Source organism: Nelumbo nucifera, chromosome 1 (assembly GCF_055504915.1).
Source record: "Nelumbo nucifera cultivar China Antique chromosome 1, China Antique-T2T, whole genome shotgun sequence".
NCBI classification, from domain to species: Eukaryota; Viridiplantae; Streptophyta; class Magnoliopsida; order Proteales; family Nelumbonaceae; genus Nelumbo; species Nelumbo nucifera.
The window spans coordinates 182,749,678-182,767,940 of NC_142649.1; the positions used below are offsets into that span (position 1 = coordinate 182,749,678).

Below are 18,263 nucleotides of genomic sequence, written 5' to 3' on the forward strand. Positions count from 1 at the left end.
ATTGAACGAGAACGAAACTAACCCTAGGTCCTATCCCGGCCCAACTCCAGCTATAAAAGAGAACATTTCTAGGGTTTTGGGGTCTCTACTGCGATTGAGTGAAGGAAAGACGACCGAAGAGCGACGGAAGTGGTGTTTCCGCTTGTCGCCCATCTCTCACCTTCGCAACCATGGTAATGGCTCCATCTAATTTTTCTTCCAATGCCGCTTTGTCAATTACTTCAAAACCAATCCCGTTTGTTCATTCTCTCGTCTTTACTTTTGCAGATTATTCCAGAGAAGAACCGCAGAGAGATCTCTAAGTACCTCTTCCAAGGTCTCTCCTTTAGTTATGTAGGTATTTTTTTCATGTCTGTTACTACTCTTATTTACTGACGTTTGATTTCTCTTTTCGATTTATGGTGAATCTGCAGAGGGCGTTTGCTATGCAAAGAAAGACTTTAACCTTGCGAAGCACCCGGAAATCGATGTGCCGAATCTGCAGGTAATCAAGTTGATGCAGAGCTTCAAATCAAAGGAGTACGTGCGTGAGACCTTTGCTTGGATGCACTACTACTGGTATCTCACCAACGATGGGATTGAATTCCTCCGAACCTACCTCAACCTACCTTCGGAGATTGTCCCCGCCACATTGAAGAAATCTGTTAAGCCCGCCGGTAGGCCCATGGGACCTCCCGGAGATCGCCCACGGTAATTGATTTTTCTCAAATTCATATCTGGTTTGATTGTCATTTGTCAATTCATTTTACTATTAGCCTTTCTAGTAATTGATCGTGACTAGTTTTTGGTATTGATTGTAGTGGTCCACCTCGTTTTGATGGAGACCGACCTAGATTTGGCGACCGTGATGGATACCGTGGAGGTCCCCGAGGACCTCCTGGTGAGTTCGGTGACAAGGGAGGAGCACCACCTGAATACCAGCCTTCATTTAGGGTAAATTGGCTTCTTATTTACTCGTTCTTCTTGGATTTATTTCCTCTTTATCTGATTTTGTTGTAGTGAGTGAATTTTATTGGCTCATTGGGTCCTTCTTTGCTAGTGGTATTGAGAGGCCCTCATGAGTTATCATATATGTGGCCGCTATGATGGAATTAAATCGCATCATGTTATAAATTATTCAATATCAATCGCTATTATAAATAATATTGAATGTTTCTCTTCCGTAGTCTGTTAACAACAACAATAATAATAATAACAGTAAAAATAATATTTATATTGACTTGCATCACTCCTTGTGTTGTTGTAAATGTTATTTTCCATAACCTCAAACTTAGCTCTGGAAAGATAGCTACAAGTTCTGAGAGGTGACGTTGTTTACCTATCTGTGGTCTTTATCCTTTTGTAAAATTGTGCCCTTACGTGTATTTTATGCAAAATTCTTAATTTGTCAAGTAGTTTACCCATTCAAAACTTGCTCCAAGAAGATGATCCAAGGCAGACGCATACTCGTACATTAATTTTCATATGCATTATTCAAGGCTTACACATGCCTGCTTAGAAGTTTGGGAGGTGAATTAGACCAATCAAGCACCAACTGTAGGGCAAATGTGTAATCTCAAGATTGGTGCCCCTTACTTTGAGATGCTTTTTTTTTCTTGCTGAAAATTTTCAAGTATAAAAAGCATTCAGAGGCTAGAGCTGAAAATTTTCATGTATAAAAAGCATTAAGTGGCCAGTGGTCTATATATGTGATTGTGATATCATAGGCAGGGTTTCTGTGGATTTAACAATCAACTAGCCTTTCATAACTAACTTAAAATGGAAACTGTTGAAGCAGGTTTTGCATTGTGCATTTAGATTTGGGTTGGGATGGAGTGCTTAGTGTTTGGTCAAGCTTGTCTTTGGGGTTACAACTATGACTTACACTTTTTTCAGACTTTTGAGCCTATATTCTTGGCAGATATATGGTGTCTATTAACAGACATTACTATTTGAACAAGCATGTTATCCACTTTGTTCTCTTAATAGAGAAGTAGCGGTTAAAAGGTTTTCTCCAAGTAGCGAATCTTCTCTTCTGAATCTGAATCATGAACTATCTAATCGTTCTAACATCTCTAGTTTTTATTCTTGAAACATCATGTTTCCTCTTTTATTATTTATATATGCTTTTGTGGTGCAATGATGATATTGTAATTCCCAGCTCATTATGAGACCTTTATTTGGAGGTCCGGGAAAAGATTCCATAACATTTCTCTGAGCACAACTATCTATCTCTTATGCGTTTCATATGTCTTATTTACTTTTATAGTTTTAAATTTGAAACCTATTTTTATGGTCTTATTATATTTTATTGAGATTGTTCCCAATGATGGTAACTTTGACCATGCTAATACTGATTATAGTTGATGATTGGATATCCATTTTAATATGCTGAGGGAACCATATATTCTTTTTCTTTGAAAATGAATATCAACAACTGCAACTTTTCTTATATTTATCAAAAAAAAAACAACTGCAACTTTTTCTTCTTTTATACATATATTTTCTTCTATCAATGTTACTAATTTATTATGATGTTCACTTTGACCATCCAGCCATGCATGTTAAGTTTCTCTTTACCAAAACTTGTTTAGTTTCTAAGTATCTTCTCTTGATTTTATGTTGTTCAGTTATCAGTTTTTCATGCTTTGTCAAAAAACTTCCCTGCTTTGCTCTCTCATTTTTCTAATTATTAGTTTACTCTCTCCAAACATCTGGTCGAAATGGATGCTAATATTCGTGAATTGCATTGTTGACTCTTTGGTTAGAGTGCAATATAGAGCTGGCTAATATTCCTCCAAACATTTGGTTTCTGGAATTGCATTGTGAATTATATTTTTCCTTCCGTTTGATTCATTAGCACTCTTATAAGGTGTGTTAATTATGAGCTTTTTGCAGGGTCCCGGTGCAAGACCTGGCTTTGGCCGTGGTGGCGGTAGTTATGGTGCAGCAGCAGGGGCTACTAGCTCTAATCTTCCATAGATGATACCTTCAGTCTTGCAAATCATCTAGTTTTTTGACGGTTTAGTGGATGTAGAATCTAAGAGCGCCTGCTATTTCTTGAATTTGTTGCAGTTTCATAGCGTTAGTTTAGAGTTTTGAGTTTGTCATGGGATCTAATTGTGTCGATTTATTTTTAATGAAAAGAGGAACATAGAATCTCTCTTTGAATTTCCTATTTAAATGATGGTTTCGTTGTGCTTTGTTAAACTATTAAGCGTTATAGTGCATTATGGCTTGTTAATTTATTTTTTGAAAAGTCGACCTTTTGCTTTGATCTCCTCGACTCTCGATTACAGTCGTGACAGTCCGTCGAGATTTCGGTTATTGAGTTAAAAGATTTGCAATGTTTTAATATTCTGGATTCAATTTTAATTTAGCTTAAGGCGCTTTCAAAAATGTTGAATGATTCAACAAATTTCATCCTATTGCTTGTTTTATTCTGATCAAAGAAGCAATTTAGTATTTTTTGATGTTTGTTCAACCGAACGCAAATTTAGTGAAATTCGTATTTGCAACCCATTTTAAATTGTGTTGTTTACAACGGATCACAGATTACCTACATTTTTTGTAAGCTGATCTGCAAATAAACCAGAAGCTTACTAGCGGAGGGGTCCTGCTTCGTAGGGGCTGGAATGGAACCATTGACTCCCTGGCCAAAAACCGTTGATCAACGATTCATTGACCTAAGTGGTTGAATCGTTGACCTGTTCAATGGATTTTGGCCTTTTTTTTATTTTTTAATTGAGAACCATCTAGGAAAGTGGTTCTGTTTTATCCTAATTTCGGTCCTTGGTTAAAAAGCGTTTAATAGATCAATGACTCATTGAACCAGGTGGTTGAATCATTTATTTGTTCAATGAATTTTTGTTATTTTTTCTTATTTTTTTTTATTTTTGTTGTTAAAATGGACCATCTGTTCGAATCGTCTACCCAAAAATTGGTGGCTAGAACGGTTTCGTTTTCAGATGGTATGAATCACACGTTCGAATGATATAACACGTATGGTATTGTTTAATGGACCTCACACAATTTTTTGCATGTAATTTCTTGTCAGAACGGGTCGTCTATTTTTTTATTTCTTTAATTGGGAATCGTCCAGGCAACTAGTTCCGTTTTACCCCAATCCCAGTCCTTGGTCAAAAACTGTTGAATCGGTCAACGACCCATTGACCCGAGTGATTGAATCATTAACCCATTTAACCTGTTCAATGGTTTTTGGCCGTTTTTTATTTTTTTTTAATTTTTGTTATCAGAACGAGTCACCTGTTGAACCGGATAGTTAAACTATCAATCCAAAAATCGGTGGCCAAAATGGTTCCATTTTTGAGTTGTATGAGTCACATGCTTGAATGACATAACACGTATGATACTGCTTAATGGACCTCACACTCAATTTTTTGCCTGTAATTTTTATTGTCAGAATGGGTCGTCCATTCGAACCGGACAATCGAACCATCGACCCAAAAACCGGTGGCCAGAACGGTTCCATAATTTTTTGCTTGTAATTTTTTGTTGTCAAAACAAGCCGTCCATTCAAACCGAACGGTCAAACCGTCGACCCAAAAACCAATGCCCATAATGGTTTTGTTTTTGGGTCGTATGAATCACACGCTCGAATGACATAATGCGTATGATACTACTTAATGGACCTCACAAACTCAATTTCTTGCCTATAATTTTTGTTCTCAGAATGGACCGTCCGTTCGAACCGTCGACCCGAAAATCGGTGGTCAGAATAGTTCCGTAATTTTTTGCTTGTAATTTTTGTTGTCAAAACGAGCCATCTATTCGAACCGGATGGTCAAACCGTCGATTATCAGAACGTTATTAACAACATTTATCAATAATAGTAAGTAATTATACTATTTAATTAAATAATCATTAATGATAGTTTTAATAATATTATTTAGTTATTTTTAATATAACAGTAAATATTAAATTTATGAATAGGATTTATTAACAATATTCATTAAACTAATAATTATCGAAATTAAATTAAATTAATAATATTTATCAGTAAAAGTCAGTAATTATAATATTTTATTAAATAATCGATAACAATACTTTTAATAATATTTTTAATATAACAATAATTACTAAATTTATTAACAGTATTTATTAATAACAATATTTATAATTTTAATTTAAAGTAAATATCTATTTATTAACAATATTTATAATAACAGTAATTATTAATTATAACCACTAATTATATATTTATTAAATTACTGTAATAATCAGTAATTATTGTTATTTTTATGACAATAATTACTGAATTGCTCTCACGTGTGAATCTACTCGCACGAGTAGATTCCATTTCCTGCACGGAGAGAACAGTTGTTATTTTTATGGCAATAATTACGGAATTCTAAGAGGTTCTTCACTTTCAGTTGTTACCCTTCTTCGAGATCTAACTTCTAACATTGTCTTCCTAATTTATTGATGTTGCCAATCTCTGATCCTTCTTCCTAATTTAAGCCTCTAACAGAAAAAAGGGTATAATTACTTGTATATACATGAGATCTAAGAAAACTATTTGTATATATCCTAAACTTTCAAAAACTGCCTACACATATATAGTTCCAAGTTTACCCTTCCATTTTGAGGACATTGTTGATCTTCTTCAAACTTCCCAATCTCAACTGAAACCCTAGAAAACCGATCTCTTCCAATCTTCTATGGTATTTTCCAAGCACATTTGAGAATGGAGGGGTAATGGTGTGAAATATGGATTAGATCAAAAGGATGGAAGGTTCAAAACAGTGTGAAGTGTGAACTATGCATCTATGGGAATGTGTTAGTTGATATAACAAAGAAGGCAAATGTCGTTTTGCAGAGAGTGAAAAAACCTATGGATTCACACTGATTGGCTATGATGCCAAATGGACGGAAGAAGGGGTGCTTTGAATTATATTTCAAAGTGAGGAAATAGATTCATTGGTCGAATATGATGCTAAATGGGCAGAAGGGGTGCTTTGGATTATGTTTTAATGTGAGGAATGATTCACTGGTTCGACTATGATACTAAATGGGCAGGAAGGGGTGCCCTAAAAATACGCCTCTGGCTCATCAAAGATCAAATTCTCTTAAAGATTAAGATGGACACTGATATAGTGACCTCGTTGACATCCTTTAAGGACTGTAGCTTCCATCGCACTTCCATCTGATACTACTGCATAGTTCCTAGAACCAAACCTTTTGATCACATCAACAACCGAGTAAATATGTAGGAGAGCTTTTGATCACATCACATCGCCTCTACTATGGGCCTATGGCTGCAACAATGGAGTTACCGAAGTCGCAAATTGCTCAAGATGGACAATGATGCATACGATATAGCAGATTCCTTTGTCGATCTTAAAGGCACGTATTTATATTTACTAGAAAAAGCAAATTAACGAAAGGTAATTATTTTTTAGTAAACTGTTGAAACCTCCCCCTTAGAGTTTTTGAGTTTTTGACAGTTGCTGAAATCTTCCTTCAAGTTTAATAATTTTAATTACCTCCTCTCCTCTGATCTTTTTAATATACTCTGCTAGAATCTTTAAAAAAAAAGGCATGAAAATGTCTAAAGTACCTATGCAATTACTATTTAAGTTGATTTTTACAAGAAAAAACAATACAAAATTTATGAACAATAAAAACAAAGAGAATTTAAAATTGCAGATTTATTTTGAGTGGTTGATATGAAGGATAAATTTGAAAAATAAATCAATTTCAGAAAAGAGATTGTAATTTTTTTATAGTGATTCAAATGAAGAGAAAATTTAGAAAATAAGCATTTTTGTTAAAAATAATTACATGGGTATTCTGAACATTTTCAAGCCTTTTTTAGAAAATTATATTAGAGGGGTTCTACTTGCAAGTGTCAACTTCAGGGGAAGTTTTAGCAATAACCAGAAACTTCAGGGGATGTTTCAGCAATTTGAACTTGAATCGACTTTATCTGTTATCAAACTCGATTGCATTCAGGTATTTTATACAACTAGCGGGGACCCATGCAATGCACAGGAAATCTGAAAATTTTAATAATTTTATTTACTATTAATTAATATTAAATTAATAATCAAAATTTGTTGCCAAATAACTAAAAGTATTCAAAGTTATTGTTAATATTTAAAATTTTAATAATTGTATTTTTCATTTAATGTTGATTTACAGAAATTCCCTAATGTCGGGCGAGTTTAGGGGCAAGGCACCCCACTCCTCATCAAGGATGGGGAATCCTCAAATTTCCCCGCCCCGTCCCCAATATTGGGTGAGTTCAAGAAAAGGTGTAAATCGGGTCGTGCTGGGCCGGCACAACACAACCCACATGTGGCCCACACTAAGTGTGGGTTATGTCGTGCTGGCCCATGGCACATCCTGGGTCGTGCCTCCCTCCCTTCGGATAATTTTGGGGGTCGGTTCGGCACGGCCCACGGCCTGAGTCCGCACGGGCCCGTGCCATGCCGTGGGCCAAGTTGGTCCATGGGTCTAGCATTGGGTCAGGCCAGGCCACGGATCGGGCCAAGCTATAAGAGGTCCATTTAAGAAAAAATTGAAAAGGATGTGTAAATTTTTATTTCATATGATTTTTTATATATACAATTAGACCTATTCATGGGCCAAGTAGCCTAACGGCCCGGCCCGGCCTGACCCGTTATTTTTCAAGCTTGGACAAAATTTCAGGTCCATGGGCTTGAGCTTGAGCTTTTTCAAATAAGCCCAGCCCGAGCTTCATGCTTTATATAAGGCATTTTGTGTACAGATCGGGCTTTGGGCTCGAGCTTCATGCTTTATATAAGGGTTGGGCTTGGGCTCAAGATCTAGGCCCGATGGTCGAATCGGGTTCGGGCTCGAGTTTGCATATTTTCTGTTGATAAAGAGGCCCTTGTTAATTATAAAACTATGATTTTTTACAAATTAAAATTATTATTTAATTCTACTCTAGTATAACAATATATATAACATTTCTATATATTAATATAAAATTTGTTATTTAAATATTATATAATAATATTTACCATATATGCATATAACTTCAAAGTTGAGCTATTTAGGGGTTATTTAACTTGAGCTCTATCTGCTAAAGTCATCATTGGACTCCAAAAGTTTGATACCAAATTAGACTTCGAATCTGATTATCCTTGATAATGTGTGGGTATGGTGCATATCTCAACTAGACCTAAGTCAAAAGAAAATAGTTTCTTGAGCCTGCAAATTTATAGATCTAATAGTTGCCTAAGTTATAAACAATTTATTACTTTTTATTAATTATTAAAATATTGTTAGCAGCGAGCTCGCGCCGAACCACCCTAGGGTGCGGAGCCCGAGGTGCCAGACTATCCGGCGGAGGATCAGCCCATGGAGCCCGAGATGGTTCCTCCTATGCAGGAGCCGGTGGGGGCTCCTTATGCCAAAACCACACACACAGGGCTCCCGCTTACTCCGAGTCTGCCCATACGCGAGCTGGGCCGTCAGGTTCGGAGGCCCCGGGGGACTTCAGGAGTGTGTTGTCGCCTGTTCACGCTCTTCAACGGAGTAAGGAGGCTATGTTTCTCGAGGAAGTCGCGGCGTGGACCGAGCTCCCTCTGCACCAAGTGACCTGCCGTGCCGTTACTCATGCCATGGTGGTAAGTGCTCCCTTCTTTAGAGTTCTTCGGCTTTTATTCTTGTATTCGTTCCTTTGATCCCTTGTTTCCTTTTGATAGGTGAACTCATCTATTCACGCCTTGGCGAACCAGGTAGAGAGGTGCTCGAGGCAGGCGCGAGCTGCCGAGGAGGCTGCTAGCCACGCGCGGTCTAGGCAGGCGAGGTCTCAGAGAGATGCTGAGGCCATGGGAGTGGTGGTGAAGCATATGGCGGAATTGAAGCTGGACCTGCAGCATCAGGTCGAGTATCTTCAGGAGGATATCAGGGAGAGGACTCAGATCTTCTCTCAAGGCATCGAGGACGCGAAGAAAAAAGCTGTCAGTGATTATATTGCTTCGCCGAATTTCAATGATCTGATGGTGGACTCCTACAGGAGGGGTTTCAAGCTAAGCCGGTGGATGATCGGGAATACGTACCCTGAGCTCGATACCAGCGCCATATCCACTTCGCGCATTACTCAAGAGATGGCCAATGCTGTGGATGCCGAATCGGACTCCGAGGGAGAGGCAGGTCCTTCGGGTGTTGTCGAAGTGGCTTCTGATAATGATGAAGTAGCCCCCGACTTGTAAAATGAAATGGTTTTTTTTTTTTGAATGTACACCATTATCTGAAATGAAATGGCTTTTTTTTGTTTAAGTGCTAGTTGTCCTGTCTTCGAGCTGCGTTTTTTGCCGAACTGACCATTTCGGTCCTTTAGTTCGTTCTTTACCTCGGCTTCGGGGTACTTGCCTTGATGGTTTATATGTAGTATCTTCTTAAGTTGACGGCGTTCCAGGCTCGGGGTACTTGTTTTCCTTCTAGGGTTTCGAGCTCGTATGCCCCCCCACCGAGTGCTTTCTTTACTCTGTAGGGTCCTTCCCAGTTTGGTCCAAGTTTCCCTACGCCGGGTTCGGGCACCATGACCTTGCGGAGAACCAGGTCGCCGACGCGGAAGTTCCTCTTCTTTACTCGCGCGTTATAATACCGAGCTACCTTTTGTTGGTAGGCCGCAGTTCGGATGTGCGCGAGGTCCCTCACTTCGTCCAGTAGGTCGAGGTTGGTGCGTAACTCGCCCTCGTTTGTCTGTTCGTCGTACGCTTCTAGTCGCAGCGTAGGCACTTCGATTTCCGCCGGGATCACCGCCTCGGTGCCGTAGGTGAGGTTAAAGGGGGTCTCTCCTGTGGCGGTTTTTTCCGTGGTTCGGTGAGCCCATAGAACACTTGGTAGTTCGTCTGCCCACAAACCTTTAGCTCCGTCTAATTGTGCTTTCAGTCCGCGGAGGATGGCTCTGTTCATTACTTCTGTTTGGCCATTTGCCTGCGGGTGTGCGACCGACGTGAAGTTCTGACTAATTCCCATACTTTGGCACCATTCTTGGAACTTGATATCTTCGAACTGTTTGCCGTTGTCGGAGATCAGTACCCGAGGTAGCCCGAAGCGACATACAATGTTCTTCCAAAAGAAGTTATGTATGTTTTGGGCTGTAACTATTGCTAGGGGTTCAGCTTCTATCCACTTTGTGAAGTAATCTACTGCCACCACTAGGAATTTTCTCCCGCCTGTCGCTGGTGGGAATGGCCCCAGGAGGTCGATGCCCCATTGGGCGAAGGGCCATGGGCTGGTGAGGTATTTGAGGTCGGCAGCGGGCTGATGGTGGATGTTGGCATGCTTCTGACACTTGTCGCATTTTCTGACGAGCTCGATTGCCTCTGTCTTCATCGTTGGCCAGTAGTATCCTTGTCAAAGTGCTTTTTGGGCGAGGGCTCTGCCCCCCAGGTGTCCGCTGCACAAGCCTTCATGAGTGTCGCAGAGTACAAATCCGGCTTCGGCCGGGCGCAAGCATCGCAGGTAGGGGAGCGTGTAGGATCGTCGGTACAACCGTTCGTCTATCATGACGTATTTGGCTGCCTGGCGCTGCACCCTCTTGGCTGCGTTGCTGTCCGCGGGGAGGGTTCCGTCTAGCAGGAAGCTCGCGAGTGGGTCGATCCAGCTCGGCTCTGCTTCAATGACGGGAGCAACCTCTTCTGCCCCACCGAGAATGCTGGGCCGAGGTAAGTCCTCTACGTACACAGTTCTCCTAGCGTTGTGGCTCGTGCTAGCTAGTCGGGCTAGGGCGTCGGCCTCAGCGTTTTCTGACCTCGGGATTTGCTTGATGAAGTGTGATTGGAAGTTGAGCAGGGCCTCCTTTACTTTTGCCGAATACGCAATCATTGTGAGCTTGCGCGCTTCGTATTCGCCTATAACTTGGTTGACCACGAGCTGGGAATCACTGCAGATAACCATGTGCTTTGCTCCAAGCTTGTGCGCTAGGTTTAGCCCGGCTATCAGTGCCTCGTACTCCGCCTCGTTGTTGGATGCCGCGAACTCAAAGCGTAGTGCGTATTCTAGCTTTGATCCACTCGGGCCACGTAGCACTATTCCAGCCCCGCTGCCTTGTTGGTTCGAGGAGCCATCTACGTGAAGGATCCAGGGCTCCTCATCCCAGTTCGCGCTTGGTCTAACCAGGAGGGATGCTACACTGGCTGCTACTTCACGGGGTTCGGACTCGTTTGGCTTGGGAGCTCCGAGCTCGCCCGAACTGGGGATCTCGAGCTCGACCGGCTCAGGGGCTTCGAGGTTAAATGTGCATTCTGCGATAAAATCTACCAAGGCTTGGGCCTTAATGGCAGTTCTTGGCTTGTATTGGAGATCGTACTCGCTGAGTTCGATGGCCCACTTCGTAAGTCGGCCGGAAACCTCGGGTTTGAGTAAAACTTGTCTCAGAGGTTTGTCGGTCAGGACGATGACGGTGTGAGCCTGGAAGTACGGGCGGAGTTTCCGTGCTGCAATCACCAGTGCGTACGCTAGCTTTTCTATCTACGGGTACCTTGTCTCTGCTCCCTACAAGATTTTACTAACATAATATATGGGTCGTTGGACCCAGTCTGCTTCCTTTACTAGTACCGAACTGACCACCTCGTCGCTAGCCGAGAGGTACAGTTCTAAGACTTCGCCTTCCTCGGGCCGAGCTAAGGTTGGCACACTGGTGAGGTAACCTTTTAGCTCGTCAAACGCGAGCTAGTAGTCTTGGGTCCACTCGAACCCTTTGCCTTTGATTGCTTTGAAGAAGGGTAGGTAGCGATCTGCCGACTTGGACATGAAGCGGCTTAGAGCGGCTATGCGGCCGTTTAGCCTCTGAACTTCTTTTACTTTCCGAGGTGGTCTCATATCTAGGATGGCTTTTGACCAGATTGTAATTTTAATAGATCATGAATAATGGTAAGCCCTAGTTGCCAAGTTTGCATTCGAACACTCCTGATGTTTGTATGGATCCTGTGTGTGATTCTGATAACAATATAATTTTCACATAACAAATGCACTAATTCAATCTTACAACATGAAGGTGTCAGCTAGCATGCTGTTAAAGTCTCCAGCTGGTTGTATCGGAGAGTTGGGATTGACTCCCGCCTTCACCCCAGTTAGGGGGCGGGGGGGTCTAGGGGTTTGGGGCAGGCTACCCCTGTTGTGCAGCCCATTAATTTTCTTACAACGTATTAATTTTCTACCTTAGCCTACTTTATCATATAAGTTCTTCAAAGATCATAAACACATAGGAGTGATTGATGTAAAATTGGTATTATTTTCATCTTTTGTAATAAAATCAAGAGAGATGAGAGAAGTATCGATACCGTGCCGATTGACAACGTAGCCTAGGAATTTGCCCGAGGTGACGCCAAAGACGCATTTGTTGGGGTTCAATTTCATGCTAAACTGACGCAGGATTTGGTAGACAAAGTCCAAGTCTTTTAATAGTTCTTGTGAAAACCGTGTCTTGACGACCATGTCGTCTACATAACACTCTATCTTTGTGCCAATCAGGGGCCGAAACAGCCTATTTACAAGTCTTTGGAAGGTCGCCCCGGCATTTTTTAACCCGAAGGGCATGACCTTGTAACAGTACAGACCGAACTCAGTTATGAAGCTGGTTTTTTCCTCGTCGGGCTGGTCCATCCGGATTTGGTTGTAGCCTGAGTAGGCATACAGGAAGCTTAGCAACTCATGTCCCGAGGTCGCGTCCACTAGGCGGTCGATCCTAGGAAGGGGGAAGCAGTCTTTCGGGCAAGCTCAGTTCAGGTCGGTGTAGTCGACGCACATGCGTCACTTGCCATTCGTCTTTTTCACCAGCACAGGGTTGGCCACCCAGCTCGGGTAATGGACTTCCCTTATGAAGTCTGCCTCGAGGAGCTTCTCGACTTCCTCGTCGACCGCCTTCCAGCACTCTGGGGCTAAGTTCCGTTTCTTCTGTCTAACGGGTCTGACTAAAGGGTCAGTGTTAAGTTTGTGAGTTATAAGGCCAGGGTCAATACTGGGCATATCGGCCGCGGACCATGCAAAAATATCTAAATTTTGAAGTAAAAAACTTACCAGTTCGGTCCGTAGGGGTTCTTCAACGGAAGCACCGATCTGGAGTGTGCGAGCTAGGTCCGTAGGCGAGGTTGGGATCGGGACTGTTTCCTCTGTGGGCGAGGCTCGTTCTTCACCTTGTTCCGCGGGCCGCTCCAGATCGAGGTCGCCGGTTGCCTTGGTCTTTCCCTTTAGGGTGGCAACGTAGCACTTGCGGTTGCGGGACTCGAGCTGGTCGCCCCGCGCTACCCCCACACCGAAGTCCGTAGGGAACTTCATGGCCAAATAGTAGGTGGAGACCACCGCCCGCAGGATATGCGTGATTGGCCGCCCTATTATGGCATTGTATGGGGAGGGGGTCGCGACCACCAGGAAGTCGTGGTTGAGTCTAACCGCGCAAGGCCACGTGCCGACTTCCACAGGTACTGTTATTTTTCCGAGGGGCCTGACTTCCTCTCCGCTGAAGCCCACCAGGGGAGGATTTGCGGGCTTTAGTTCGCTCCTCGGCAGCTGTAGCTGATCAAATGCTGATTTGAAGAGGATGTCCGCCGAGCTGCCCGAATCTACGAGTACACGTCTAACCTCGAAGTCGCTGATCCTTAGTTTAATGACAAGTGCGTCATCGTGAGGGTAGCGGACTCCTCGCGCGTCGTCTTCCGTGAAGAGCATTGGCCTTTTCGGAGGGTTCTGCTCCTCGAGGACTGCTTCGCGAACTGAAGTTCGGGCTGCCGCCGATGTACACCCCGCTACTACCGAACCTCCCACAATTACATGGATGGTTCCCCGAATCGGCCTCTCTACCGGAGGTTGTCGCTGCAACGGTTCGGCAGGCCTACTGCTAGTTTCGGGGGCGTCCTTTTCGTGCTCGCCTGGCCGATCCGCTTTATTGCTATTATTGTTGTGCTGTAAAAAGTTTCTTAAGTATCCGCGACGGATGAGCCCCTCTATTTCGTCTCGGAGGTTATTGCACTGCTCGGTACTGTGACCATGGTCCCTATGGAAACTACAATCCCTCTTTCTTTTCTCGTTTCCGCCCTCGGTTCGTTGGTTGATTTCCTCCTCCGTCCTCATGAACTTGTCCGCGAGCTTGAGGAACTCGGCCACGGTCGCAGGCTGGTTAGCTACCATGTGCCATTTGAACTCTTTGTGCGTCACCCCTCTTTTTGCTGCGGCGAGCTGCACCGCGGGGTCTAACCGCGGTATCTGTAAGCATGCTTCATTAAATCGTTTGATGTAGCCCCGTATGGGTTCTCCTTCCCTTTGGACTACCCCGAAGATGCTTTCCTCTGCTCTGGGGCACCGTTTGCTGGTGACAAAGTGTGCAGTGAAGACCTGCACGAACTGAGCCCAACACTTTATCGACCCGGGGGCCAGGTTCTTGTACCAACTGCGGGCTACCCCCTTGAGGGTGGTGGTGTAAGCCACGCACATGCATGATTCGCTGGCTCTGGCGAGGTGCATTTGGGACTGGAAAGCGTCAACGTGGTCGTTGGGGTCGAAGGACCCGTCATACTTGTCTAGAGGTGGGAGCTTGAAATCTCTGGGCAAGGGGACTACCAGGAGTTCTGACGCGAGGGGGGAAGGAATTGAGAGAATCGGGGCAACTCCTACTTCGTCCGAGCTCGTCTCGCCTTTGCCTCTGAGCTCTGACACGACGCGGGTGGCAATTCGTCGACCTCGACGGCGCCTTCGCTGCTGAGTGGGCCTTGTACTGGCGCTACTGGCCTCCGTGTTGCCGAGCTCGATGGGCCCGGAGTGCTGGTAGTCCGCTGCTGCCAGTGCGTCGAATCGGTTTTCCACGAGTGGGAACTCCGGTTTGGAGCCCCGAGGTGCCGATCTCGTGGGCGAGGTTCCCGACCCGCCTGCGAGCTGCGAGGCGGGGATGACTTTCTTTCTCTCCGGCCTGGGGACGAGGCCTGGCTGTTTGGGGGGTTCTGGGGCCTGGAGGCCTTTCCTTGGTGGAGGCGCCCATCCTGCGGAGGGGCCTTGACCGGCTTCGGAGCAGGGTGGCGAGGTGGAAGTAGTTGGTTCGGTGGTAGTTGGGGGAACTGCTGTTGATAGTGATACTGGGAGAGGTTGTGCAACACTTGGTGCTGGTGTTGCTGGAATTGTTGCATCTGGGTTTGCATTGCCCGCATGCACTGCATCAGGTCGTCCAACCGATTTTGGCTAGCTGCCAGGGGGACGGCGGTTGGTTCAATGAAGGTAGTCTCGATGGGGAGAGGAAAGGGGATGTTTGTGGTAGGAAGGTTTACAAGCGCCACTGCTTGTGGCGTATTCAGATTGGGAATTCCATCCACCGAGAGGGGGATGGTGAACTACCCAACACACACCACGGGAACTTGAGGTTGTTCCCCGGTGGTGTTTGTCTCTGTGCCGCGTCCGGCGTTGCTGGAAGAGGCCACGAGTGTTGAGTTTTTCAAAGAAGAAGAAAGGGGTATGAGAGTTTTGGAGGGAGGCCTTTTGAAGCGATCCCACAGACGGCGCCAATTGATGATGCACAATCCGGCCGGTCTTTAGCTGTCAACGATCTTGCCTCTGAGCTGAGTGGCAGGGGACCTGAAACGGAGGGAGTGAAGAAGCTCCGGGGAGAACCCGGCGTAAGGGCTCCAAAGCTCAAGTTAGAGTCTTTTCAAAGGCAAGATAAGCCAGATAGCGCAAAAGTTAGCATACCTCGTTCTTGTGGGGTAGGAGCCTTTTATAACCACCTCGCGCACTCACTTCCAGGCTTCTGTCAGATCGGGCATGATTATTTCTGAGCTCCCGCCAGTTCGGATGTCATTTCCTCTAGCCGGACAGAACCGCCACTGCTCCTTTTGTTGGAGCCGTCTCTGCGGTTAGTAACGACGGTGCAGGTGGCGGTAGCAGGAGGCCGTTTGAAGTGCGGCTGTCAGGCGTCAGATCCCAAATCAGTCAGGTGCGCCGCCCTTGGATACGGACGTCCTTGGTGTCAAGTACGTTTGGTCAGCCTGGTGCTTCGGAAGCGAAGTGCTGGAGTGGTGAGCGAGATGTCTTGAGCTCGGTTTGGGGAGTGTTCCGAACTGCCATGGGTCAGCTCGGGTCACAGCTTTGCGAGGCTTGGGACCCGAGGTAGTTCGTGCTCCTTGCAGGGAGCTCGGGTTCTCAGTAGGGAGCTCGGGCTCCTAGTAGAGCGGTCTGGTGGAGTTCGGGCTTAGTAGTGAGCTTGGACTTCATTACTTTCGGTGCTCGTTTTGGGCGCTCCGCTGTCCCGAGTTGTTTGCTTTTGCCACGTGTCGGGTGATTGTGAGGTCGAACCAAATTTCCCTTCATCAGATATTGTATAAGAAAGTCATGTGATCTAGAGAGCCAGGAGCTACTGCTTTCCTGCACTAGTTTCACTGAACAATCAATGTGTCATAAGTGTTTCATTACACATGTTAAAGACCTGTACATGTGAGAGTAACTGGGTTTTACAGTCATGAACACCTGTCACTGTCATACACTGATTACATAATGCAGCAAGTGTGGAGGAAAAGTGCAGCAGATCTGGATTCTGTCGTCTATGTATGAGAAAGTCTTAAATTCGATGTGATAACATGTGTTTTCCATCAGCCAATGATCCTAAAGTGAACTCCATTCATCTAGTTTCTTGCCCAGCTCAAACATGGAATTGATCATGATAAGGCCTTATTACAGTACTGATTCTCCAAGCACATTTTGATGTGTTTTTGAAGGTCTGAACAGACATAATTCTGGCCACTTGATGGATCTACCTTAAAACCAAAAAAAAAAAAGTCCTGCAAAACTGCAACAGCTAAAAGAGTATTGGCATTTACTGGTCTGGTTGAGAATAAACCGAACTTTTAGATTACTGACCAACAGCTGAACCCAACAAGGCAACAACACCCTAAACCTGATGGTGGTAAGGGAACCATCAACTCAATTAGACTCAGCCTTGATCCCAACTTAATTTCAGCTAGACACTGAAATTAAAGCCCACATATACTAATATACCTAGAAAAAGGTATGTATTCAACTTCCTTTACCTCAGAGTTTGCCCCACATCTTCGCACCCTTTACCTCTTTTTTTTTTTTCTTATTCCTTTCAGACCCCTAGATAGTGGAATGTGTATGATAAAAATACCTTGGGAGGAGATGTATCAGGTTGTGATTGGCTCTCTAAGAGGATCTGAACTCATTGTCTATGTCATTTTCTGCATATATCATTTTGTCCACTAACTCAAAAAAAAAACTATGCAACAATATTGAGAAAGTTATGCTTTAGAATGTACATCCAAATTCAGCAATGTGGGAAATGTGCTTTTCTGTTATACATCCTTGGGACAAACTTGTGAACTTCAAGGTTTCATGATGCTCTTCTTATGGTAATGCTTCTTTTTGAACTGGTGAAGTTGCTTTACTTCATAAACTTTAGAGACAATAAGGTTTTCTCGATTAAGATCTACCTTTTAATTATTTTTCGTGTGGACGAATAAAAGATGTGAGATGAAGTACAGAAATAGGAGATTCACTGTCATATACAATGTTTGCAAGGCTTTGATTTGCAATCAGGTGGAGAGGTCTGATATAGGGGGGTTTGAGGCAATCCTATTCGGTTATTCCTCCAAGGGGAGAAGCCCCTGTGGGTTTGGACTTTGGACAACATTCTCAATTTCTCATGTCAGATAATTTAAAGAAAAGGAGGTTTCAAATGGGAAGTGTTATGCTGCATGTGTAGAGAGAGTAGATTTCAGGCACCTTTTTCACTTTCTACAGTAAGAAGGCATTTCTGTGGAGATTCTTCTTTTCATCGTCTTGGGTGCAATTGTTGCTTCAATATAGTCGTAAGGGAAACTTTCTGATTGGCCATGCAAATAAAGGAAGAAGAAAGGCAAAATATTTTTGACTTGCATCTAATTTTATATGGGGGGATTTGGAAGGAAAGTGATTTTTTTCAAAAGAATGAAGTATTGAAAAGATCTGTGCTGAAACATGGATATGATTGTGGACTGGCTGTTATTCTCAGATGTGTTCCAAAGATTCTTTTGATCTACTCTTGAATAGGTTATTTTATTTTTGTTGTTGAGTTTATGTATTAGCTGATTTATGGGGATGGTGTTGTCCGCTGGCATATGATGAACCTCGTCCCAGGTCCCACAACTCAAACATAAATTGAAGTAGGCTACTTTCCTCACCAGTTACACACTTGTCAGAAGACGGGCTACTTTCCCACAACTCAAACATAAAAAGCTTATCAGAAGAGTCGTTGTCTTGTCGTCACCCAACCACCATTGTAAATCGCCAACCATAGTAACATTATGGTT

General features: G+C 43.8%; 1 protein-coding gene and 2 non-coding genes across 3 annotated transcripts; all 3 read left to right on the forward strand.

The window, feature by feature from the left end:
• Window positions 1-61: 61 nt before the first annotated feature.
• Window positions 62-3,238, forward strand: LOC104600196 (small ribosomal subunit protein eS10z). Its single transcript, XM_010263030.3, has 5 exons — window positions 62-173; window positions 268-316; window positions 414-690; window positions 801-933; window positions 2,878-3,238. Exons 1-5 carry the CDS (start codon window positions 171-173, stop codon window positions 2,959-2,961), a joined length of 546 nt encoding a protein of 181 aa, XP_010261332.1. The 5' UTR covers window positions 62-170; the 3' UTR covers window positions 2,962-3,238.
• Window positions 2,109-2,203, forward strand: LOC148804225 (small nucleolar RNA snoR69Y). Its single transcript, XR_016081575.1, has one exon. It is a non-coding gene; the product is annotated as a small nucleolar RNA snoR69Y (small nucleolar RNA).
• Window positions 2,299-2,381, forward strand: LOC148804226 (small nucleolar RNA snoR53Y). Its single transcript, XR_016081788.1, has one exon. It is a non-coding gene; the product is annotated as a small nucleolar RNA snoR53Y (small nucleolar RNA).
• Window positions 3,239-18,263: the final 15,025 nt, after the last annotated feature.